Source organism: Gouania willdenowi, chromosome 22 (assembly GCF_900634775.1).
Source record: "Gouania willdenowi chromosome 22, fGouWil2.1, whole genome shotgun sequence".
Taxonomy (NCBI): domain Eukaryota; kingdom Metazoa; phylum Chordata; class Actinopteri; order Blenniiformes; family Gobiesocidae; genus Gouania; species Gouania willdenowi.
In genome coordinates, this window is record NC_041065.1 from 6732824 (window position 1) to 6759584 (window position 26761).

Sequence of the window (26761 nt, forward strand, 5' to 3'; positions counted from 1 at the left end):
TCCTGCTGAGAGGCAGGGACGGCACTGGGACTGAGAGGGTGAAAGTGGACAAAGATCACAGTGACTGTCGGCTGCTCCGGGGCACGCAGAGAGAAGATTAGAAAAAAAGCACAACAGCAGCTTTGAGTGCAGGACTGGTGATTCACAGGAAGCTGCTGAGTCCTGTCACACTGTTGACTAGCTAACAAAGATCAAGGCCCTTAAAGTCAGAGTGGACGTGGAGTTCCTTATGTAGCGCACGTGCACCAATGAATGAAATATTCACTTATTTTGATCATTAATAAAAACAGTCACTGAGAAACTTGCAGTTATCTTGCAGTTATTTAGTGTTTCCAAGAAATTTGGTGTTAAGGTTGTGGTTATAAAAAGTTTGTGCGCCAGTAAAAAAATAATTTGGCCGGTAAAATGTGACAAATCTAATTTTATACCCTGCATCAGGGTATTTCTCACATACTCAATCTTTTCATACTATCTAATGTGAATGCACTACGCATATTCATTTAGACGTCAGACTTAGTATGAGTAGTAGTACATTTGTATGACATTTACAACACAGCCTTTGGGTGCTTTCACACCAGTTTAGTCCTAGACTCGGTCTGAATGGGCAACGGGCAGCTGATAATTTCATCACCTCGTTGTGGCTTGGTTTGTGTTCAGAGAGCAACTTCTGATCTGCTCCAAACAGCCTCTGGTGCAGTTACATGAGATACTGTACTGACTTCTCTAGGCAGAAAAACAGAAACCTGAAGAAGAAGCTCAACTCAACTTAATTGAAATATTTCAAATGGTAACACCTACATGATTCAAGTTATGTGAAATTAAGTTAATAAATTAAATTAACTCAATTGATTTAGGTCACATTGACATAATAATTTAATTGTTATCAAATTAATGTTTTGCATTAGTTCAATTTATCATGAAGGCAAGTCAAACTTAAAATTTTCAGTTGTTCCAACTCAATAAGTCGCCGGCTCTACTGACCACCCACAATGCCATGCGCTCTACATCAAACATGTGTTTGATTTGCTCTAAGTGTATTTGTACCATGTATCTTTTAAAGCCATAAAGCAGTGGGGCTGATCTCCGCTTTGGACACTTCAGCAGCAAAACTGAGAAACAATCACATCCACACTCACAGTCTAATCAAACAGCAGACAATAAAAAACCAAGAGCCACATCAAGAGCAACAAGAGCCAATGAAAAGCCAGCAGACAGACAACAACATGGAAGTTTTAACTCTAAAACTTTCTACTTCATCCAGTATCTAACTTAGATATTGGATGAAGTTAAAAATGGTCTAAAAAAATATGCCGATAATTTCTGGTATTTATCACGATAACGATAAAGATCACAATAAATAATAAAAAACTATAAATAAATAAAACAATTCCCAACTTAAAGTGTAAACAGGTTCCTTACAAACACAAATAAATCTGAATACATCAACACTCGACATTAAAAAAGGCCATAATAGCTGCTGATTCAAAAAGCTCATGAGCTGATATTTTGTACATGTCGGTCACTCTATTAGTGTTATTATATGTAATTAATTTATTTCCTCACTGAAAATGAAATTATTTTCTAAAAAAAAAAAAAGCACATAAAAAGCACAAATAACTCCATTAGTGTTTTTACTGCTGAAGAATCTAATTTCATTTATCTTATAATGAGTTACATAAAGTCATGATCGATAAATAACTCTCTGATTTCCTATAATTAAACCAGCTCAAGCTGATGATTTAATCATTCAGTATATCTAGGTGTAATAATCTCAATAGTTACATTAGTCTAATGGGACCAGCTTTGTCTTGTGAACACGTGAAATATAATTAAAAAATATTGCGTTTCACAAGTTGGGACGGATGAATAGCGACATTAGTATTTATGCCAACATGTCACACAATGTGTGACATGTTTAGCTTTTATCCACAGTAAGTGTTCTTGTAATCTTTTTACTTGGTCTATTCCTGATATGGAGTGGTTAGCAATAGCTCTTAGGCCAGTTTGCGTGTCAATGTGTTAGCTTAGCATAGTTAGCTTTAGTTGAGTTTCCAGTTCATAATTGTTGCTCCAGGTTCATCTCTGTCTCTGTGTTTGTGGAACGTTGGGTGGATCTGACAGAGAAACTTGAATCGGTTCCTTTTGTTGGATGGTTGTCTGGTTTTAACCAAGTAGCGTAGGGTTGCCACCTTTCAGAAAAGATCACGGGATCGTGAACAAAATCCTCAAAAATAGAAACATTTGGACATAGAACAGTGTCTCCCAAACATTATTGCCCCATGTACCCCTTAACTCATGTTCTACATTATTTATTAGTGTCTGCAGACTCGTCTGAACTCATTGCGTGTCTCGTCCAACATTAACCTTGAATTTAAGCCTTTTTGTTCATTTATTTCTGATGTTTTGCTCATTTTAGAATTTGAACTTCACCTTTTGGTGTATTTTAAAGAGTTGTGCCACAAATTATGATCGATGGATGAAAAAAAAGTCTGTGCGCATGTAAAAAAATCTTTAATGTGGAAAAATAAAGTGAAATGTTTGTGAACCTCCTGAAAGGTGTTTATGTATGCCTAGGGCAGCAGTCTGCAACTATTTCTCTCAAAGGAGCCATTTTTCCTCCTCTCACCTGGATTAAAATCCTTCCTGAGCCAAAAAATAAAAAAATTAATAATGTTTAATTTTTTTTTGTTGATGTATTTGTAGTGCTACAAAAAATAACTTGAATTTGATAACACATGATCATGTCAGTCAACACATACTGCTAACTTCTTGCAACATATCAAGCATGCATTATAATCTGGCACGTTGGCAGTTCATTAAATATTTTCCCACACAAATAAAATCTCTATTTTCTTCCAGAATAGTCTTTTTGTTGGTTTAGTTATCTTACAAGGGATTTAAAACGTAACGTTAACCACAGGTGTAAGGAAAGTTTATGGTTGATGATAGTTATTGCACAATGCAATTTCTTTTTAGGTTGACATATTAATATATCGTGATTTTATTTGGTGTCAATGTCATTCATCATTAATCACCTCTGTAAAAAAAAACTATTCATTATTTTAATATTTTCTTATAGCTATAGGGAGCCATTGCAAAAGATTTCAGAGCCACATGAGGCTCCAGAGTTGCAGACCTGGAGTGGTTTGAGTGGTTCCCAAACTGGGGTACACGTACCCCAGTTTGGGAACCACTACAATATACAGAAATCTCTACGAATATTTTTAACCTAGGGAATATATATATAATATATATATATATATATATATATATATATAATATAATCATTCATGTATTTATTTATTGTTAACCAGTAATCAGTATGATTTTTATTATTATTTTTTAAAAGGCCATACATAATATACCTATTTATATTGCCTAATACAACTGTAATAATAAATAAAAAATATTTCATTTAACTTTAAAACCTCCATAAACTAAACGGAACGCTGTTTGTTCTGTATTTGCATAAGTGACCAGAACATTAGACATGTCCGTCAGACCGTCACACACAAAGTAAAACGCAGGAAATGCCAAGGCCAGCAACATCTACGTAGGACCCCCGCTCTCTGTGGTGTGTCCTGTCACTGTGTACATGGATGTGAGTGTGTGGTGCTTTCAGGGACTGTTGGAGAGTAGAGAGACGACACACACCAGCGCTGCTCTAACCTGAGGGCGGGAGCGGCGGTGGTGCACACCGTAGAGCTGCCGTGAACAGCGCTCCGCTCCAGAGAATAATAAGTTGTTGACATCAAACTTGTGGGCAAATTTGGCCCTTGAAACAAGGTTTTTATGGGCAAATGGCCCATGACCCTCGCTACTTTCCGACATGGGCATTTATCATTTCTATCGTGGGATTACATATTCTTAGTGCTGAGAATGTTTTTGACGATATATCGTGAATGACAATATATCACACATTCTTACTAACTGCACCAACTAAATCTTTGCTCAGTCGCTGCATTGAATCAGACTGACTATGTCTCAGTCCAAATATAAAGACACATCTTTTTTGTTTGTTAGTTTGTTTTTATTGAGTGGAAATTGCAAACTAACACTGAATAGTCTCTCATACATGTTTTGGGACAATGTCATGCATTTACTTGCAATTTGATTTTGTAAACCGGTGAACAGAGACAGAAATGTCAATTCTCGCGCATAATTGGACATAATATGACAGACTTCACCTTCATAATGTAAATATATCTATGCTAAACCCTCACCCATTTACAGCACATTTTCACTGCAAAATGGCTGGGCTAATATTAGTGCATCATTTTCTAGCTATTTTGGTCACAGTTCCCAGTTGTAGCTACGTATGTCTGCTCAAATTCACATTTGAGTCTCAAGACATTGGCCACCAAAAAATTAAAGAATAAGTCACTGTTGTATAAGTTAAGGACTTATACACCCCACCAGGGCTCTACACTAACTTTTCCAGTGGTGGCACTGGTGCGACTAACTTTCTCAGTTGGTCGCACCAGCACAGAATTTGGTTGCACCCTTTTTTTTTTCAAGCCATGCATGCTGATGAATAGTTGACTTAACTGCCGTACCGTAGTTGAAGTACAGATTGACTCGACTCGATCTCGACTCGAGATATGATATTTGCAAAATGTTTTAATGTTTTAGTGTCAATATGAAGTTTTCAAGCAGTGGCAAATAACAAGTCATTTCTTTTATATCATTTTAAAAGACGTAACAATTTTTTTTTAAATAAAAGCAAAGCATACCACAGGTTACATGTTTTTTTTTTTTGTTTTTTTTTGCAGAAATGCTGTACTTGAATTAAGTTATCAGTAGCAAAACCAACTTAGCATCTGCATTGCTTCACCCCATGGAATTCAATTCAGAGGATCCAGCTCTTATAGTGGGGTCTCCTATCCCTCTTCCCCTGGTCAGGGGTCTGCAACCTTTACTCTACAAGGAACCATTTAACCTCATCTCACCTGGATTAAAGTCCTCCTGGAGCCATAAATACCTTCTTAATTACAGTGTATTAAAGTATATACTGTTAAAATTATTTAGAATGTTTGATTTAATTTGACTTAATTTTTATTGATCATGTAAATGGCAACTTAAAAACTGTTTAAAATAAAATAAATTGACATCAAGAAATAAAACAGTATCTTGCATCTTCAAATTCTTACACATCTCAGTTTACATGAACACAATGTTATAATAAGAAGATTTTTTTTTAGTTAATGTATTTGAAAGGCTACAAAAACTAACGTGAATTTGATAACACATGATCATGTGATCAACACATGCTAATTTCTAATTTCTTGCCACACATAAAACATTCATATTTAACCTGCATATTGGTGGTTAAATGAATCTGTTCCCACACATTTAAACTCTCTATTTTCCTCCAGAATAGTGTTTTTGTTGGTTTAGTTATCTTAACACAGTCATTGCACAACATGATTTATTTTAGGTTAACAAATTGTTATATCTTGATTTTATTTGTCATTAATCAATAATAACCTCAGTAAAAAAAACAAAACAAATTATCTATTCTATAGTCCAATAGTTATTTCAATAGCTTTAGGGAGCCATTGTATAAGAGTCAAAGGGCCACATTAGGCTCCAGTGCCGCAGGTTGCAGACCCCTGCTCTGACCACAGCTCAACATCTGACCTGGCATCACAGTCAATCAGTTCTGGCCCCTCCATGCTGATTCTGATGAGATCCTCCTCTTTGGTGTGGAATCGAATGCTTTCCGCTCAACCCACTCCGTCACTATGCCATACCTGTCAAGTTTTGGATTTGAAAATAAGGGAAATTTTCTGGCGCCCACTACTAGCCATCCCACCCACCCAACCAAGCTCCAGTATCCCTTATATTTTAAGACAGGTGTACAAGAAATGTAAAATACCAACTTGTCAACCACTTACTAAATACAATTATGTGATTAGAATCTGGTAGGTCGACCTTTATTAACATTAAAATGCTGTGAACATTCCTACAAGGGCTGGGCGATATGGACCAGAACTCTCAATATTTTTTCTCAAAATGGTGATATATGATATAAATCTAGATAATTTTATTTCGAATGAAGTCTGAGAAGAAAGAGAATTCTGGGTTAAATTTGCTGATCAAAAATGCTACACAGGCTCATTTATTAACAAACAGCTGCACAATATGTGTCACTTTTGGTTTTTTCTCCTGTAGGGGACAGCATGTGTGAGGGATATGTAATCTGTAATATGGCTTGTTCGTGTTGTGGTAGTCGAGACCGGTCTTGGTCTCGAGACCAAATTTTAAAGGTGTCGGTCTCGTCTCGGACTCGGAAGCATTTTGACTCTGTCTTGTCTCGGACTCGGGCTGCCCAGACTCGGGATTTTCTCTCAAGACCGTTCGTGACCAGCACTAATTCCTGCCTTTTTAAAACTTTTTTATAATGTGATAATAACACTGAGAAGAACGGGATAAAACAATTGTTTATTCATTCTTTAATTCACCCCGTATAATGACTGCAACCTTCCTTAATGTGACTGAGTGATGTGTGTGTGTGTGTGTGTGTGTGTGTGTGTGTGTGTGTGTGTGTGTGTGTGTGTGTGCGTGTGTGTGTGTGTGTGTGTGTGTGTGTGTGGCTACGGTGTCAGTTTGGACCGCGGAGCAGAAGGAGAAATGAACTAATCACCGGTAAAAATCCCAGTAAAACTCCAGAAAACAATCACCAGTAATAAATATTATCTCCCTGGTAAAGACAGTAGCTCTAATAACTGGTAAAATGATAAACTGATGATATTACAGCCTGTGAATGCAGTATGAAGACGCATTTACGCCGCCTCTGGGTCCTAGTGCCAGCCGGCTGGTGACGCATGTTCCGTTTACCGAGGTCCTATTTAATAAGTCCGTGTGTGTTTAATAAGTCGTTGTGTGTTTAATAAGTCCATGTGAAAGTCAGCATGTTTATGCCTCTGTCCATCCACTCTTTTCATTATATCCATGTCTTTTAAGGTTTTTATTACATAGTGTCGGCTGTAGTTCGGGCCGCCGCCATTTTGGATTATGTCGTCACCAGCGCGTCATCGCCGCAAATTGCCCAGGCCCAGAATAACTCAAATAACTGTAAAGAGGTCTTATATTAGTCTATTTTCTTTTTAAAGTGGTGTTTTTTGTGGCTTTAGACTCCAATTACATGTATGTATATAATATGTTCCCCACAATATAAACAGGTTCACAATATAACTATTTTTTATAGTTTCTGTTTCCACTGTATCCAGAATAATAATAATAATTCTCAACAAGAACTATTGATTGATTTATCACATGACTGTTCCAGGGTTTGTTTTATTTAGTTTCGCATCTACCTGTAGCTCTATGTTTTTTACACTGATGACAACTTGTTTGTAGTTTTATTTCAGAAAGTTTCACTTTTACAGTTACAGCTGAAAACCTTTGTTAATTGAATATCCTAGTTACATTACAGCAACTAAATTAAACTATGTCAACTAAGTGAATTAATAAAAATAACCTGTGTAAAGGATTTTTCAAACTAAAAAATGATCTTGTGAAATCTGTGACCTGTTGACCTGCACAACTCAAAGAATCAGAATCAAGAATCATTATTTCTTGGCAGAAATGCTTTTAAACACTTGCTGTACATTCAGCTGACATAAAAGTCTTGTTTTCAAATATGTAAAATAATTGTGAATCAGTAGCAGTAGTAGTTTTAATATTTTAGTTAATTTTTTGCAGGCACCTTTTTTGTCCATCAAATGTATTTAAAATAAACTAAAATTAATGAGAGAATGTTATTTAACTGTCGAACCTTGTCATAATTTTATTTATTTATATTTTTTTTTAAATTGAAAAAAAAAAATGTTTATGGTCTTGGTCTTGACTCGGTCTCGGCTCCCGAAAGTCTTGATCTTGTCTTGGTCTCGGTGCATTCTGGTCTCGGGCAAGTCTTGGTCTCGGATAGTGGGGTCTTGAACATAACACTATGGCTTGTTATGGGGAAGCTCTGAGTTAGGACTTCTCTTTTACTGAGAAGTAAAAGCAGTGACTCTTAAAACTAGTATTTTCATACAAAAAAAGCTATTATATATAATAAAGCTATTATATATAATAGAAAACTCGATACATCTTGAATCTCTATATCTTTCAGCCCTAATTCCTAAATTATAATACAGCCTAAATTAAAACAGAAATGTGTATATGAAGCACATGTGTTTATTTAATATACTTACAGTTTATATACAAGTCAACACGTTGCATATTTACTGTTAATTTCACGTTGCTCTTCTTTAAGTTAGACATGTACATTTTATTTTCATCACGTTTTCTTGTAATTTTTCACACTCACTCATGTGGTTCTCTGGTATTCACTAATGACTTATTATATAGGTTTGTTGCAGACTTTACATCCTTTAACACTTTTTTAAAGCAGTGTATATTTGTGGAGCTTGTGATTGGCTGATTTTTCATGGTGACTAACGTGGTTCCTTCTGCTGTGGTAGACGTTATATCAGTTATTAATCTAACAGAACGTGTAACTGTGTCCCATCCTGCTGCTCTTTAGGAAGATAAACTCTCTGTCACATTTTACAAGGGATTTACACACGTTCTTTGTTTTTTTTGGCCGTTCTCTGTTCTGAGTTGTTTCCGGGTTTGTTGCCGCTGTCGGCACTAATATGTAATAATAATTAAAAGATCTAAACTGAACGCCGTCACTAGCCTCGTGAGAAGTGCCACCTGAAATGGCCTGAGTGACAGTTCTCACGAGGCTAGTGACGGCGTTCAGTTTAGATCCTTTAATTATTATTACATTAAAATACGGGATATTTACGGGAAAATACTAATACGGGAAGATGGCAGGAAAGAGGGGTAAAATACGGGAGTTTCCCAGCCAAAACGGGATACTTGACCGGTATGCACTATGCCCGGTGAGCTCAGCGCTCCCTGGTCGCAGTCTCGAGCCCTGTTGAGGGGACACACAGGTGGATTCTTTGCACTTTTATGTGGCAGTACTAAAACTTGGCTGAAGTAAAGTCAAAATAAAACAAACCTGGTTTGTGTTGTCCATCAACAGAAAGTTATTTGTGACACCCTTAGTTTAAAATCAGTTTCACTGTTTACATTTCCACTTCCTGTGATTTCAAGATCAAAAAGAAAAAAAATCCAATAGAACATTCATACAAATCCTTTTTGTCACCTCGCGAAGGCCAACAGGAAATACAGTTCTCAGACAGCACTTTCTATTTGCAACTCATCTGATGTGACTAAAGCCAGTTGAACTTTCAGCTGACTAACCGGCTCACACTAATTAAGGAAACATATCTAGTAGAGCGCTGCACTCATATTTCATGCTGTGGGGGACGTTAGAACGTCAAGTGTGAACGCTGCACAAACTGGTTTGTGTTCAGTGTGTTGGAATCAATACGGCAGCTAAACATAGTTCATAATGTCAGTTTGTGTTTAGTTTAGGATTATGCAAAAATGACATTACCTATTAGACACAAAGCACACAATACACTGACTCAGCTATGAGCAACTTTTATTACAGCGAAGCCACAAGAACAGGATTGTATCTGATCAGAGACTCACATGATCAACATTCATGTCATTTTGGATCATTTTTGTATGTTTTTGTTATTGTTTCATTTGTTGTTGGAGTTAGATTTGTGTGTTTGTCATTTTGGAGACCTTTCTCTTGTTCTGTGCACTTTTATTGTGATTTTGTGTATTTCTCTTTCATTTTGTAGACTTTTGTGGTCATTTTGTGTTTTTTTTTTATCATTTTGTAGACTTTTCTCTCGTTTTGTGTACTTTTGTGGTTATTTTGTATGTTATCTGAGTCATTTTCTGTTTATTTTGGGGGCTGCATGTAAAAAAAAAAGTTTCTATACTTTGCTTCAAATAAAATTGTTGAAAAACATTCCCCAACAGCCGCAAAGACAGTATGTAGATTCACAGTGGAGTTTACATTGTTCTCTCTCAGTGTGTGTGGGTGTCTCTAGTAATTTTGTTAAACCTCGGGCAGGTTAGATGAGCGGATTAGTAATGTGGAATGTCCCATTTATGTTACGTTTCTAAATGAATTAATAGCTGTTGTAGTGGAGGCTCTGTGCTGCAACTGTGGGTGGGGCCTATCCTCCACCCTCACTCTATTAGGCAGGAGAGACTGTCAGAAGTTTTGGAGATCCTGAATATACTACCACCAGATTTACTCACAAACATCAGGGCCAAGGCCGAGAGCTGGCACCATGCCCTGCACAGATTGTGTTATAAATAAGCTTTCACTTAATTGCATTTCCCCCAACTGGGAGCAACAAATGCACCGGCAGAATATTTATCACGGCTCAGCCTGTAAGCTGCTGTGTGTATGTGTGTGTGTTTGCATGTGCAAGTGTTTACACAGCATTTGTCAGCGAGGAGCAAAGTGTAAAAGACACTCGTTTAAAAGAGGAAATGTCCTCAGCACTCGTGCAGTGATGAATCCCTCAGGATGTGTTGAAGCTGATTATCAGCGACTCAAACAGAGCAAAAGTTAAGGGAGGAGAGTCTCTTTCTGACACACGTCACTACACATTCAGTGTCACCAGTAAATGTGTGCTTTGATGGTTTTTGCTGAGAGTTTTGTGAATTTGTGGATTTCCTCATAACTGGTCATCAGCACAGCCTGTGATAATCCTGACCAACAGGCTACTGCCCTCTAGACTGGCAGTCTAGAGGGCAGTAGCCCACACACACTTTATACAGAGGGATTCATTGTTCAAAATGTATTAGTCCAGTTAGATTGATTGAATGGTGATCAAGCCAATAGCCATTTGACAAAGTTGTCATTCCGAGAAGGTAAACAAAGAGTTAACAGTGATAGGTAAAGTGACAAAAATGAGTAACAGCTGGCAAAAAATTGTCCAAAAGTGGCAAAAACATGGCAAGAAGAGTGAAAAGTAACTAAAATGGGCCAAAAGCAGTCAAAAGTGGCAAAAAAAATGTCAAAAAAGAGGAAACAGGTGGTATGTAATGGCAATCGGAGCTTAATGGGCAAAATGTGGCAAACAATGGTGAAAAAGAGGCAAAATGTAGGGAGTAAAGGAAACAAGTGTTATTTATTGAGCAAAAGTCAGCTTATTTGGATGAAAAATGGCAAAAATTGTTTTAAGAATTGAGAAAAATTGGATAAAAGTGTCAAAAAGAACTTGCAAAAATTGACAAAAATGAGGAAAAAGGATATTCATTGGCAAAAGGAAGTTAATCTTCCTAATTAAATCTGAAAAAACAAATTAAAACACACACATAATCTCAAACAACTGTATTCTATACATTCACTTTCTCAAATGTAAATCAAATGTAAATCTAGTTCAAATAAAGCTGGCACATCTTGTCACTTTGTGCACTAATATTGGCTACTGTGTAATTGTAACCCAGTATAACAAACAGGTTAATAAAGACTAAATTATAAAAAGAGAAAACGGGTCACCAGAAATTTGTAATATGAAAAATGGGGTCACGACAAGAAAAAGGTTGGAAACCATTGGCTTAGAGTATATATGTACACCCTCCCCCCATCCTCTGTGACAGCTATCTGAGCTGCGAACACTTCTGAGCTGAGGCATCACATGTTCGTCCTGGAATCAGTTGGAGAACCTCTTTTGGGGGTCACTGCTCCCTGTTGTCCCGCTACCACTAGAACCATGTGGGCTTTGACCCCAACATAAACATAGGGCAGGGATGTCAAACTCATTTTTACTTCAGGGGACAAATTCGGACCAGTATGATCTTAAGTAGGCCGCAGATTAGCAATTTAAACATTTCTGTGCCCTAGTCTGCACGTATGTATAAATGATATGAAAAGTATGTAAGGCACCAACAAAATCCTTAATAAACTTAAGTTCTCTCTAAATATTTTCTTTTTTTTTTTACCTTTTTTAAAAAAGATTTGGGAATATTTTGTAGATATTTTGCAGGATTTTGGAAAACATGGGATTTCTTTGGGATTAAAAATGACTTCCATCATGTGATATAAACATGTTAAAACTGTAAGACCTGCAAATATTGTGAAATGTGCTTGAATTTGTGTGTTTGGAGGGCCAGATATATCTACAACGGAATTATTTGGTAATTTACACAATAATTTATGTTTTTTCTGTCATTGGTACTTTTCCAATGGGCCAAATTGGATGCTCTAAAGGGCTGGATTTGGCCCCCGGGCCTTGAGTTTGAAACATATGATGTAGGGCCTCCGATTTTCCCTTCAAAAGTTCCCCAATTCCATTAGAATTATGTCATAATTGTTATTAATGATCTATTTTGCTATTACAAATATAATTGATCCCAACTCTGTTGGATAGTATAGGCCTCATCATCCAATTAATCTAACTAGTACAGTGCCCGTCGGAAGTATGTATTCATATAGTGGGTGCTCATGGAGAGTTGTCCATTATGGGCATAATAATAACATAATAATAAAGGGGTGTATTTGCAGGTGCAAAGTGAAATAGCGTGTGCAATTTTCCTGTTTTAAATCTATGAGACTTGTGCCTGATGAATGTGTTGTTTGTTTATACTAAGTTTTATATATTTTTTGTTTGGTGTATTTTTCTGTAATGTGATGTTTTTTGGAGTCATTATTGTGTATTTTTGTATCTTCCTGTTGTCTTTTTGTGCATTTTTGTATAATTATTGTTTTTTGTTGCCATTGTAATGTGATTCTGGAATCATTTTGTGTAATTGTGTATGTTTTTGGTGTACTTTTGTGCATTTCTATTGTCATAAATACACTAGTATTTTTTGTACAATTATTTAGTTTTGTGTATTCTGAGTCATTTTCATATTTTGTTGTCATTTGGTGTTTTTTTTTGTAATATATGTTTTTTGGAGTCATTTTGTGTGTTTTTGGAGCCTTTTTTTGTGCATTTCTAATGTCGTTTTGTGTACTTTTTGTATAAATATTGTTTCGTTTTTTGTTTTACATCATTGTGTATTTTTGTATCTTTTATAGTGTAGTGTTGCTACTCCGTGGCTCACGCAGGCACATGCAATCAGTGAGACTTGAGAGCTTTGCTAGTTTATCAGTGTGAGCGCGGCTGCTCAGACCCTCTCTGTTCTAAACTAAACTATCTCTCTCACTCGTGTGTTTGTAGTCCATGTCTGCTTGGCTGTGTGTGCAGCGATTGCACAGAGATTATGTATACTATATATATGTATATATATATATATATATATATATATATAGTATGTTACTAGTGAAAACTAATAAACAATAAATTATTATAAGACACAGATGCAAGCTACAATGACTTTGTGTAAAGGAATTTAAATATAGGCGAGTGGTGAAAAAACCCAGAGTTGGGGTGCAAAATAAAGTTACCTAAAGAATAATATATTATATTCCAAGACAGAGTAATCTTTATACTATAAATAAAAACATAGATCAGATTTTTTCTTACATTCCCACATGCAGTGGAAATAGTTAAAAAAAAACTTTTGTTTTTTTTTTTAGGGATTTCAAGAGACTTTCACCCCAGAACAATACATATATGTGACTGATGTGAACAGTTTATGTACATAGCTCAAAGTTGATCAAATTACAGGGAGCTGAGACATATGTAAAGTGGTTTACTGAAGGCCCAAACATGTTCCAGCCCCAAATTCAGATGAACTTTTTTCCAATTTTGAGGGGCTGGCATGGCCACCAGACGGGATGTATAGCAGATTTTTTTTATTCTGAGAGAGTAGGTGGAGATATATTACCATACCAAATTTAAATTTCCTATGTGCTGTAGTTCCTGCGATATCGGAAGCTGAGACGCTTGAAAATTGACACATATCCCCCTCACTAAATTGCCCAAATCGTAAAAAAACAATTAATCCGATCAAACTAAAAATGTACAGTGTGCCTAATGGATAATCGCGGACCAATTGGTAAAATTTTCAGAATTTTTTTAGGCCGGACTGCGTGGGCCATTTGTGAAATGACATGAAATGACCCATTTGCCTTTTTTCACTTCAGAAAGTGAATTCTGTAATTTCCGTCTGTTTTCCAGCCTTATAAATGTACAGTGAAGTTTTAATAGGATTGTAATTTCTTTAGGTGAATATTTGACGTAATAGTCTGCAACCCAAACACAATGTGTATTATGTAACTGTAGAATTACTTTATGATTAATGACTGGAAATAACTTGAGCTCAGTCAGAGCTTAAATGAAGCTGAGAGACTTCTTCCTTCCTGCAGAGAAATATTGTCCACCCAATAATTGGACTGATGTGTTCCAGGGCTCCAGATTAGGACTGTAATAAATTTCCAGTCTGCTTGATAACAATGGGAGCAAAGTGTGTCGAAAGAGATTGAGAGTCAATGTTTCATCGAGAAAAAAAGGAGGTCTGAGATGTAATTGTCCTAAAGCGCCCTGGCTGGAAGACTGGAGCCACAGTCTGCCCTCGTTTAGTCGTCTCAATTAAAACAGAATTAGCAGAACGCTGTTAAATATGCTCCAAAGAGGGAATTCTTTGTGTTGAAGCAGAGAAACACATCCATTCAGTGTTTACTCACCATGTGAGTGTGAGAACAACCCAAAGCAGAGCTGTCAACGCATCATGCTCATTAGGCCTTAGTGAATATTTGTGTGTGCGGCAGTGCACACCATGGAGGCTCCGTGGCAGAGCTTCCGTAAACAGCGTTCTACTCCAGAGAATACAAAGTTGTTGAGAACAAACGGGGCAGTTTTGGCCCGTTGAACAAGGTTTTTTGGGGCATTATTGGCTAAATTGAACCACGGGATATCCGTGGTCCTCAATAATTTCCGACATGGGAATTTATTGTTTACATCGTGAGATGACATACAGGGCTCTACACTAACTTTTCCAGTGGTGGCACTGGTGCGACTAACTTTCTCAGTTGGTCGCACCAGCACAGAATTTGGTTGCACCCTTTTTTTTTCAAGCCATGCATGCTGATGAATAGTTGACTTAACTGGCGTACCGTAGTTGAAGTAAAGATTGACAGTGACTCGACTTGAGATATGATATTTGCAAAATATTTTAGTGTCAATATGAAGTTTTCAAGCAGTGACTAAAATTTCTTTTATATCATTTTAAAAGACGTAACAAAAATGTTTTAAATAACAGCAAAGCATAACAGCAGGTTACATGTTTTTATTTTGCAGAAATGCTGTACTTGAATTAATTTATCAGTAGCAAAACCAACTTAGCATCTGCATTGCTTCACCCCATGGAATTCAATTCAGAGGATCCAGCTCTTATAGTGGGGTCTCCTATCCCTCTTCCCCTGGTCAGGGGTCTGCAACCTTTACTCTACAAGGAACCATTTAACCGCATCTCACCTGGATTAAAGTCCTCCTGGAGCCAAAAAATACCTTCTTAATTACAGTGTATTAAAGTATATACTGTTAAAATTATTTAGAATGTTTAATTTAATTTGACTTAATTTTTATTGATCATGTAAATGGCAACTTAAAAACAGTTTAAAATAAAATAAATTGACATCAAGAAATAAAACAGTATCTTGCATCTTCAAATTCTTACACATCTCAGTTTACATGAACACAATGTTATAATAAGAAGATTTTTTTTAGTTAATGTATTTGAAAGGCTACAAAAACTAACGTGAATTTGATAACACATGATCATGTGATCAACACATGCTAATTGCTAATTTCTTACCACACATAAAACATGCATATTTAACCTGCACATTGGTGGTTAAATGAATCTGTTCCCACACATTTAAAATCTCTATTTTCTTCTGGAATAGTGTTTTTGTTGGTTTAGTTATCTTCCCAGGGATTTAAAACTTAAGGTTTGCCAAAAGTGCAGTAGATGTTGCAGGAGGTGAAGTAGGAAGGTGGCAGTCATTGCACAACATAATTTATTTTATGTTAACAAATTATTATAACTTGATTTTATTTGTCATTAATCATTAATAGCCTCTGTAAAAAAAAATGACTATTTATTTCAATAGTTTTTTTTAAAGCTATAGGGAGCCATTGTATAAGAGTCAATGGGCCACATTAGGATCCAGTGCCGCAGGTTGCAGACCCCTGCTCTGAGAGAACCACAGCTGACCTGGCATCATAGTCTATCAGTTCTGGCCCCTCCATGCTGATTCTGATGAGGTCCTCCTCTTTGGTGTGGAATGGTGTATGCGCAGCGCTCTCCGCTCAACGCGCTCTCAGCTAGGCGCCCCACCCCATCCCACAACCCCCCCCATTGCCCGCCCGCCTCACATCAGCTTGTCGCACCCCCCATGCGCTCTGTTGCTTCGCGTGCCTGGACACCTGTCCCCAGTGTTTTTGTCCTAGTGTCCATGAACGCAGCACGTCTTTCCCCAGTGTGTTGGTGCAGCAGCAGCTGTGTGTTTGGGGACATGGCAGCGCGTGTAGTGTCCATGTCGGACCCTGATTCACAGGAGAAAGACTCAACAGGACGAGGAAGTTTCCTCCTTTGGATTTTCACTCGCACTCGCACAGATGCAACCACATGAAATTTTCACTCGCACATGTTGAAAAAATAATCGCATATTGCGACCAATTTGGTCGCAGTCTCGAGCCCTGACATATTCTTACCGGTGAGAATATTTTTGACAACAAATCATAAACGATAAAATATTTCACATTCTTGGTTTCTACTGAAGTATACTTCCAAGTTTCCCAAGATGCATTTGGAACTTACAACAACAAAAACCTGAATTCTCCACCTTTGACCAAGTAGGATATCAACGTGTGCTCATTTGATTCATAAAAGTCACAAAAACACATATCATTCCCACATTTCAGAGACTTTCAGACCCTCAATTGTGCTACTGACCAAACTTCCACTTAACTTCAAAACAACTAACGGAAGATAAGGAGAGATGCTTTCATTTTGAAAAGGCGATGTTTGATTTTTAGCTTGAAACCGATACCAGGGAGATTTTACATATCACTCGCAAAGCATCATGAGGCAGTTTAGTATGACTAGTGTGCCCACCGTGCACACTTAAAATACCCCATATAGTATACATCTGGGTATTTCTTGCGTACTCAATCTTTTCATACTATCGAATGTAAACCCACTACATACTCACTTTGACGTTAGACTTAGTATGAGTAGTAGTTAGTGTGCCATTTCAAACACAGCCATTATCACTTGATATTAAATGAATTAATCAACACTGGCTGTTGGGTAGCTTAATGTCAACAATACATCTTGTGGCACCCTTTCACAATAAACTCAAAAGTGTATTCTCAACTGTGTGAACTTTAACATATTTAGGCCTACACAAATGTATACATTTCTTTGACATTTATGCCACATATGGTGAATGTGGCATTTATTAGATGCAGCATTTCCTCTTCTTCCTTTATTTTTATTAAGAGAGAGGAGAACAGTCTCTGACAGTTTACTCACATGGATGATTTTAATGAGACAGTAAATTTGTACTGCGCAGACAAATAGTGTCCAAAACAGGTAGAGCTGGAGGTGTTTCATTTGGCTAACTGACGACCCGGGGGCCACACGGTCTGAAGTAAACACACAAGATTACGCCAAAAACAAACAAGATTACAGAAAATTTTAAAATTAAAAACGACTGAAGACATAAAAAATTATAGAAAGATACACAAAATAACATCAAAAAGAAACACAAGGAAAACAAAAACAAACAAAATTATAATGAAATGTACAAAAAAAATACTCCATTAACACACAAGATGACTACAAATAAATAACTGAAAAATGTTGTGAGCAACAACAAAAAATACCAAAGTATGACAAATATAAATCCAAAATCACAACAAAACTGAATAAATGCACACACAAAAAAATCTTTCCTTATTGATGATAATATTGGTCATTATTCTACATGCCAACATTGATATATAACGTGATTAAAGTTCATCTCCGGGTTAGATGATGGAGTGAAAAGAGACATTTTGCAAATGAAGCCCTTTCAAATCTTACCATTAAGATAACCATGAGTGCATTCACCTCAAACAGATAAACATAAAACTTTAAGAATGTTTTATACTTCCAGGGAATTAAATCTAAAATTAATGATTCCATGCAAGGAACATTGGGAGTATTTTTGAACTTGTTCAGCTAAAGCAGAAGGAATCAAAATTAAAGTGGTTTTAAACAAGTTAGTTTACTTTTTGTAAGTTCTAAACTACCCACATTGGAAACTTCAGTTTGGTATAGTAATACAGCTCCACCTACTCTCTCAGAATATACAAAAAGATCTGCAATACATCCTATCTGGTGGACATGCCAGCTCTTCAGTTTTATATGACTTCTTTTATGCGACTCTCAACCTCTGCTTAGACACTTTACTGCTCACGTGTATTGAAATACAGACGATTTGTGAGTCAGGCGAAAAGTTTTTCAGTTTTTAGAAAAGCGTGCACTGACACTGTTTGCTTGCATCTTTACATTTGATTTGGTGATAAAAGGGTTTCTGTGGCCGAATTTTTGGTGCATCACAAATTTGCGGACTCACGGCTGTATTTCAATACATCTGAGCACTAAAGCGTTTTCTGAGCAGAGTTTGAGACGGGGGACATAAGTGTGTTTTATGTTTCTGTGTCACACCCTGGTTCCCAGCCTGCGGTCCCCGGGGCTACTGGAGCCCTCAGGTGCTCCTACCATGAAGCACAAACTGCTTGTTTGATGGGGGAGGGGAAGTCAAGGCACATATCTCTGTAAATCAGAGGATGAAGATCAACGTGTAAAGATGTGATTGGGTGCTGGCTGTGAACTAAATAGATCATTATTCGTCAGCGGTTCAGCCTGAATCTCTGAGAACATTTCACATACATGCAGAAAATTCTGCTTTGATGTCCTTCTTACTTGATACGATTCACCATGGGATAGGGGGCTAATAGGGGGCTAATACAAGGCCACCCAGTTGTAAGAGTGTGTGTTTGAGTGGTGCAGCATTGTACACAGATGGCACAGCTGAAAAAGGCCACGTTACATTTACATAAGACAACACTATTACTCACACAGGATTTTCATTCATGGCTGCAGCCTCCAGAACGGAAGTAAATATCCTGTCTTACTATTCATTTGGAAAGGCCAATTCATATCATTAGGTAGGCTTTGAGCTTCCTTAAATAAAATCTGCTGAAACCAGACCTTTAAGTTATTTTTTTCTTTCTTGATATGTCTCTCCTCTGCTTCATGTCAGAAAAGTGATTTGAAAAAGTGTCAAGTTTGAAAAATAAACAACAAAAGATCAAAGGATTAAAGGAACACAAAGGAAAGGGTAACTAAAGGACTTCTGCTTCCACGGTTGAGGGCTGAATCCCTTAGTGAAATCCCAAAAGCATATAACACACTGAAGATTGATACCACAGCGCTGGGATGAGAGCTAAAACTCCTGACAGAAAAACAAGGGGATGCAGAGTTCACACTCAGATAAGGCGCAACGCTGGCAAACCATGAAAAGAGGAAAAGTGTTTCAAGTTTACAAAGTTTCTGGGGTTACCAAAGAGCATTCAGAGCTAGGTGATGTCAAACGATGAATAACTCTTATAACTAACAAGTCTGCCAGATGTCTGTAGACAGGTTTTAAATCATGCCTTGGATTTATTCTGTCCAGCTGGATTATTACTATCAAAAAGTAAACCAATAACAAATTAATTTTAAATGCCCCTAAAAAAATATCAAAGTGCCAAAATCACTGCTTTTAGGCCGTATAAAAGAAATATGAACTGCTGCCTTACCAGGTCTCATCGTTTTTGAATTCCAGTTCTCCATAGGTGTCTTCAAAGTCCTCTCCGCCGCCCTTGGCCAGTCCCTCTATGGTGCGATAAGGAACGATGACCGTCCCTCTTGCTCCAGAAGTTCTTAGCACTTTCAATTCCATAATACCAATGCTCTCACTGATGTGGACTGAGCTGCTTTCAAAGGTGAAGATCCCAGAGTGATCGTCATCTAGAATAGTCACTGTGGCAACTGTTGGGAAACCCAACAAGGCCTTTGGGTATGGGAGACTGTTGGCAGAGAGCACTTCATCCTCACTTTCTGGGACATGCAGATTACTGAGACGCACAAAGAAGTGCTCATCTTCCTCAAAGATGTCATCGTCGATGATCCCAATGCTTATTTCCTTGACTATTTCTCCAGGTTTGAAAACAACCGTACCCTCTGAGAACTCGTAGTCTGCCCCAGCATTAGCCGATCCATCCTCTGTCTTATAATCCACGTAGATGGTCTTGTTGATGTCACCGCCCTTTCTGGTAATAGTCAGAATTGCTGCCCCACAGTTTTCCAGGCACTGGTAAACAGCAGGCTCAAAAGCAATCCGAGAGACATATTCATCTGGTTCTTCCACGTGCACCTCCTGTATGCTGGCACTCTTCTTTGCCTGCTCTGCAACATGTTTCTTCAGGATGTTTCCGGCTCCGGTCATCATGCGGGTGGCTTGGATGCGGTAGAAAGCACGGCTCTTTTGCTGATGTGAGAGAGCGTAGTAGTTAGCCATCTCAACCAGCTGATCCAAGTCTTTCTCGGGGTGCTTCTGTTTGAGATCTTTCAGGATGCGGATCATGTCTCGTCTGGACTCATCGACCTCCTTGTTCTCAATTAAACCAATAAGATTACTGGATGCACCGCCATCCATGAAATGAGAATTAACCATCTTGCCATCCATCTCGATTCCCTTGGAGCGTTCGGTCTCCGTCTCGATGATGACACCCCTGTGTTTGTCAGTGCGATACTTCTTGTGCATGAATTTGTAGAACAGCAGCCGTCTGTCTGCCACCCAGGCAAGGACTACGCATATTGGGAAGAATGCGAGTGTGACTAGACCCTCCCAAACCTGGACCTCATTGGGTGAAAACACAGCTAGGATCATGTAAAGCCAGATGTAAGCAAAGATACTCCAGCCTGCTGTGACGAAAAACACTCGAAGGTGTTTGACTTTGCGTACCTCTCCTTGGGGAATAACGGAGACACAAATGCCAATGATGACAAACATATTGAATGCTGCACTGCCAACAATTGTGGAGGGCCCGAGTTTACCAGGTTTGAAATCATGTCCACAAACCTCTATGACCGAGAGCAGAATCTCAGGGGCAGAGGAGCCCAAGGCCATGAGAGTGAGGTTGGAGACCGTTTCATTCCAAACCCGTATTGTGGTCGTGGTGGTTTCCCCATTGGGTCTTTTGATTATGACTTCCCTCTCTTGGGAGGTGATGACTTCAATGGCTGCCATGAATCGGTCAGCAATGATGGACACGCCAAGGAACATGTAGATCATTGCTACAAAATAAACAATCACTCTTGCAATCTTGTCTCCCATGGAGGGATCCTCTGGATACCAGATAGGCAGGATAATCCCAGTATGACACTTTGAGTTTTCCAAGCAGGTGGCATTGGCAGGGCTGAGCAGAGGGCTGGGAGTGGTCCGAGCCTCTGCACAAAGGAAGGCCACAGCCAGAGAGAGAAGCCCCAACCAGGGGCAGGCTGATGACCCTGCTTTCACAGGCTTGGAACCCTCCATCAACCCTTCTTCGTTTCAAGGGTCCTAACCACGGTGACGGTCCTTGATGGATCCAGCACTAGACAACGCTTTTCTCCAACCACCACCTAAACACAGCAAGAAGAAACAACACGGTTATCAAGCTAAATGATACTCAATGTTTATAAATATCTAATGCTTTAAACTCATTTTAGTCCAGGGGCCAAACACGGAGCAGTTGGATCTCAAGTCGGTCATAGATTTTGGGTGGGAAAAAGTTGGAACTTCCACCAATAGCTGATTAATACAGTATGTAAGGTGCTATTTATATCTAAGCAATAAAAACAGGTATCAGGCAATGCAGGTTCTTCCCTGTAAATTCCTTGGCATTTCTTTTGGACATTTTTTATGTTGTAATTTCAGGATTCGGGAGCGTTAGAGCATTATGTCTGTTAAGTAGTCCCATTTTAAAAGGCAATTAAATTAATATGGTTTAAACCAACAACCATCATAGCATGAAAAGGGATAATCAGGACGACTTACACAAAGCCTCATTAACATATAGTTGAAAAAATACACAGAGCACAGCAGTGTTGGGGTCAATAACATTTTTTAGTTACAATTACGTTTTCAATTACCCATGTTAAATTACAATTCAATTACCATTACAGTTACCAGCATTTTTTCCAATTACAATTCAATTCCAGGTATTTTTGCATAAGTACGCCACAAATCAGCCTGTTTGCACAGAGTTGCTCAGAAAGTGACTTTTCAGAGGCTTTAAACTCTGGAAAACAGGCAAGTTTGGGAAAATAAAAACTCATACTATGTTTTTGGGGTTCTTAGAACAAATGAGATGGATGAAAAACAGCATGACATGGGACCTTTAACACCAGCCAATCATCCAAATGCTGATGAATTTTAGCAGTGGCCATTAACACCACACCACTATGGTGAAATGAATTTTATTTATATATATTTATATATATTTATTTGTAGTTTTCTCTAACGGCATCTGAAATATATAAACCAAATGCAAATGTGAGAATGCGACACTACAACTTCTGCACACAGTGATTGGTCATTGGTCAAGTCGTGAAGCCTTTTGCTGAAGGCGGGTCAGAGTCGGGTTTGTGTGGTGGCATTTTGAAGGTGTAACAAAACCCGGAGTGAGAAATAACAGAAAAGGTGATGAGATAAAAGAAGAGGAGACAAAAAATAATAATAATTTTCAATTTCAATTTGAGCCAGCTCCAGCCTCCGGCCTCGCAGGCCAGTGTTCATGGATCAGACTCTGATGATGAAAGCTCTGAGGAAATTTCATTTACCACTCCTTCAATCTCATTCTAATGTAAAAACTTGATTTTCTGATTAGAATTGCTGTTGCTAAAAAATATATTAAACAATAATAATTTAAAAATGCTGTAATTCTATTGCATGTAAACTTTTGTATGTCATAGCAAGCTTTAATCATATTAAACATAATTATCCAACAAAAAAATTGTGGCTAGAGAAAATTCTGAGTGGCCACCAACTCTGGGAAACCATGAGCAACAGTGAGTATGGTGAGCAAAAAAAGTGAATGTCAAACCCTTGTTGCAGAATGACACGTTTAACATTTAGAACGTCTCTAAAACTCTTTAAAGAAAAAAAACCTCTTTAGTGGATGTTGTTTTTTTTTCATTGGCTAAATCATTGAAATTTAAATTGAAAGAATTAAACATTTAAATTAGACTATCACCGTGTTCAAAATGTCATAATAACGTACTAATACTAAGTTTGACAGAAAAATTAGTATGTAGTGCGATAACATTAGGATAATATTGAAAGAAGTATGTGAGAAATACCCGGATGTATACAACATGGGGACATTTTTAAGCATGTCCAAATAATGGGAATGAAATGTGTATATGTGAGTTTTATGGATCAAATGAGCACATGTTGATATTCTAGATATATTTAGCCTCAGTGTGCTTCTTTGTAGGTTCCAAATGCATCTTAGAAAACTTGGATGTATACTTCAGTGGGAACGGTCACCACACTAATCATGCTTATAGTATTTAGTAGACAGTATGTACTAGTAGGGCTGCAGGATTATGGCCAAAATTATTTTTATTCATATTTTAATCACGATCATAATCACAATTAAAGCTGCAAGCAGCGATGAACGGGCCCTCGCAACCACACGCATATCGGAAAGTGGCACACGTTGAGGTGTGTTTCATGTCGGGTTGTGGCAGAAATTTGAAAGTGTTGAGAAGTAGCTGACCATTTTCACGGATTATATCACAAACTTGTTCTGTGCAAATATAACATCTATATTGGCCATATTGTGCCATAGGGGGCGCTATGACTATCAATGACAGTTGGGTTAAACCATAACTTGTTTTTTTGGCATACAAATGAAAGCTGCTATAATTAATTAGCATCTACTTAGCTCTACAAGCTCTTAATAACTTCGATAAGCGTAGCACAAAATCCAAGTGAACAGGCTGCTAAGAGGAATTTTTCAACCTCTAAAGATTCAGCTTTATTGTCCAGATTGTTTTATAGCACAACCAAATAAACATGTATGTTTAAAACAAAAATATGAATGTGTGAAGTACTTTAACAGTGCAGTGTTGGATGCAAGACTGTATCTCTCTATAAAAGCAAGGAATATCTGTCTGTCTGTGATGATGATGTCATCACTGTAGAGAGTGATGATGTCAGAATTTTGCTGAAGATCCACAGTGATGATGTATTCAGTGCCAGCTGGGATCAAATACAATTTTCAAGGGGGTCATTTTGCCATTCACATGTCCAATCCCCCCCAAAATATTACATTTTTCGCAACTCCTAATATGCGTTCAAATTTTCCTGAGTTTTTGAACTTCAAAAATGTGATCACTTTTTTGTACCCAAGAATGTAAAATTTACCAAAGGGTAACTGAATAAATACACTATTAAAGTTTTTATTATAAAAGTTCCTTCTTTGTTTTTTCGAAAAACTATTTTTCCATTGATAAAAACAGGCTCTAAAAAACTTCCCACACACTTTAAGGTGCTTGAATTGTTGTGTGAACTACTGTGCCAATATTTACTGTGGGTAAATCAAATGGTAGCCTGTGGGCTCATTTCCAATCATAAAATGTGTTTTCTGTTAAGATAGGGATTAGAGTGTGATTTGATTGTTGGACTTCTCAGCAGTAATACTCAGAGAGCTCAGAGAGCTCGCACTGTTGCCAAACTAAGTAAAAAAGATAAAAACCCAAACATGTCTCATGTGGATGTACAGTATGATAAGTTCAACCATGAATGTACAGTTATCATTACTAAAAGAGAGATCGCTATGACAACAGAATGGGCTAGACTTGCATTGAATGTTGGTTATTTTCTCGGAGCCAGAAGAAGAACTGATAGTCTGCTTATGTGAACTATCAATGAACTATGGACAGTATAGGAGACAGTTCAGACAAAACACCACACGACAGAAAGGATGATGATGATGATGATGATGATGATGATGATAATGCAAATGACATATTTGCATCAAAACATAGCAAATGCGATAGTATCATAACACAATGTAAACTAGGCCCAATTCTCAAGAGGTGAATGTTAGGAGCATTTGGGGGTCAAAGTGGGGAACTAAGCTTACTTAGTCAACGTGGGTAAGCTGATTCAGAATATAAATGTTGCCAAGCTGTACTTTAAGCCTTTTACTTCTTAAATTTAAAATTAAAGTTGCTGCCAAAACAGCAGATTTTGGCCAACGTTTAGAATTTTACAAACAGGTGATTATCAGAGTGTGATAATGTCAGCTTATTTGGTAAAATTTTAGTCTAATCAATTGAAGATGTCCTTAAAGTCTGTTACATTACATTACAGACAAAACTCTGCAGAGCACATACCCCCACAATGCAACATATTGTGCAAAGATAATCATGAATGATGTTAGCAATACTTGTGAATTAAATCATTCAATTGTGTTCCTGCAGACAAGTTGTTCACTGGTATCACTCCGTTTTTTACACCTGCATAGTGCTGTACATCGTCAAGTTTGCCGTTTTGGCAGGGAAACTCCCGTATTTTACCCCTCTTTCTCGCCATCGTCCCGTATTGGAATTTTCCCATAAATATCCCCTATTTTAATGTAATCATAATTAAAAGATGCCTCTCTAAACTGAACGCTGTCACTAGCCTCGCGTGAACTGCCACCTGAAATGGCCCGAGTGGCAGTTCTTGCGAGATTAGTGCTGACAGCGGCAACAAACCCGGAAACAACTCAGAAAAGAGATGATGAATGAAGACGTTTCTGTGAAAAAACAAAGAACTCGTGTAAATACATTGTAAAATGGGACAGAGAGTTTATCTTCCTAAAGAGCAGCAGGATGAGACACAGTTACACATTCTGTAATAACTGAGATTTTAGCGTCTACCACGGGGGAAGGAACCACGTCACCATGAAAAATTAGCCAATCACAAGCACCAGAAATAGTGTTAATGTAAAGTCTACAACAAATGTGTCTAACAAGTCATTAGTGAATACTAAAGAACCACATGAGGGAGCATGAGAAATTATAGGAAAATATGTAATAAAATAAAATGTGAATATAGTAAATATGTAATGTGTTGACTTGTATATGAACTGTAAGTATATAAAATAAACAAATGCTTCAAACCCATTTATGTTTTAATTTAGGCTGTTTTATAATTTAGGAATTAGGGCTGGACAATATATCGAGAAGATGTATCGAGTTTTCTATTTTGGCGATATAGAAAAGTACAATATTTGAATTTGAGCATGAAGGACTTGAAATTCAGCCTGGAGACATGGCTATTCAGAAGCAGCACATCAAAAATGTCAAAATCCAACAACTAACTGCTAGTTCCAGCAATTTTTTGGAGAATTGGGCCGATTCTAATTTAAACTACACCTAGCCAAGCAAGTGGATGTTGCCGCATTCAGGACTTCTGTGTCAAATGTTGGTAAACAGCAGGTAAGAAGTATTCACTGCTAATGTTTAGCCAAAAATGTATAGACCTGTCACAGTGTTGTATACAAGAACGTTTAATTTGTTGTGTTGTTAAAATGAGAAGATTAATTACGTTTCTTAATGTAGACAAGAAGTTTAAAGGTCCTATATCATGCTATTTTTCACCCAGCTCCATTTCTTCGAAGAACCCCAAAAACATAGTATTTGAGTTTTAGCCTCTGAAAAGTCAAGTGGCAAGATTTATTACCAAAAATAAACATGTTTGGTGAAAGTAACAAGTAACTTTTACTTTGAGTACTATTCAGTTGAACTACTTTTTACTTGTACTTGAGTACAATTTCAATCAATTAACAGTACTTCTACT

At 37.5% G+C, this 26761-nt stretch overlaps 1 protein-coding gene across 5 annotated transcripts in view; it reads right to left on the bottom strand.

Moving 5' to 3' along the window:
* The window catches only part of slc8a3 (solute carrier family 8 member 3), a 227071-nt gene that overhangs the window by 190629 nt on the left and 9681 nt on the right, over positions 1–26761 (bottom strand). For 4 of the 5 annotated variants that reach the window (XM_028438803.1, XM_028438802.1, XM_028438800.1 and 1 more), the window contains exon 2: positions 19680–21546. In XM_028438803.1, the coding sequence (XP_028294604.1) occupies positions 19680–21460 (1781 nt within the window). In that variant the 5' untranslated portion in view covers positions 21461–21546. Of the gene's footprint in view, positions 1–19679; positions 21547–26761 lie in introns of those variants that run through there. The other variant, XM_028438804.1, reaches the window with a different exon arrangement.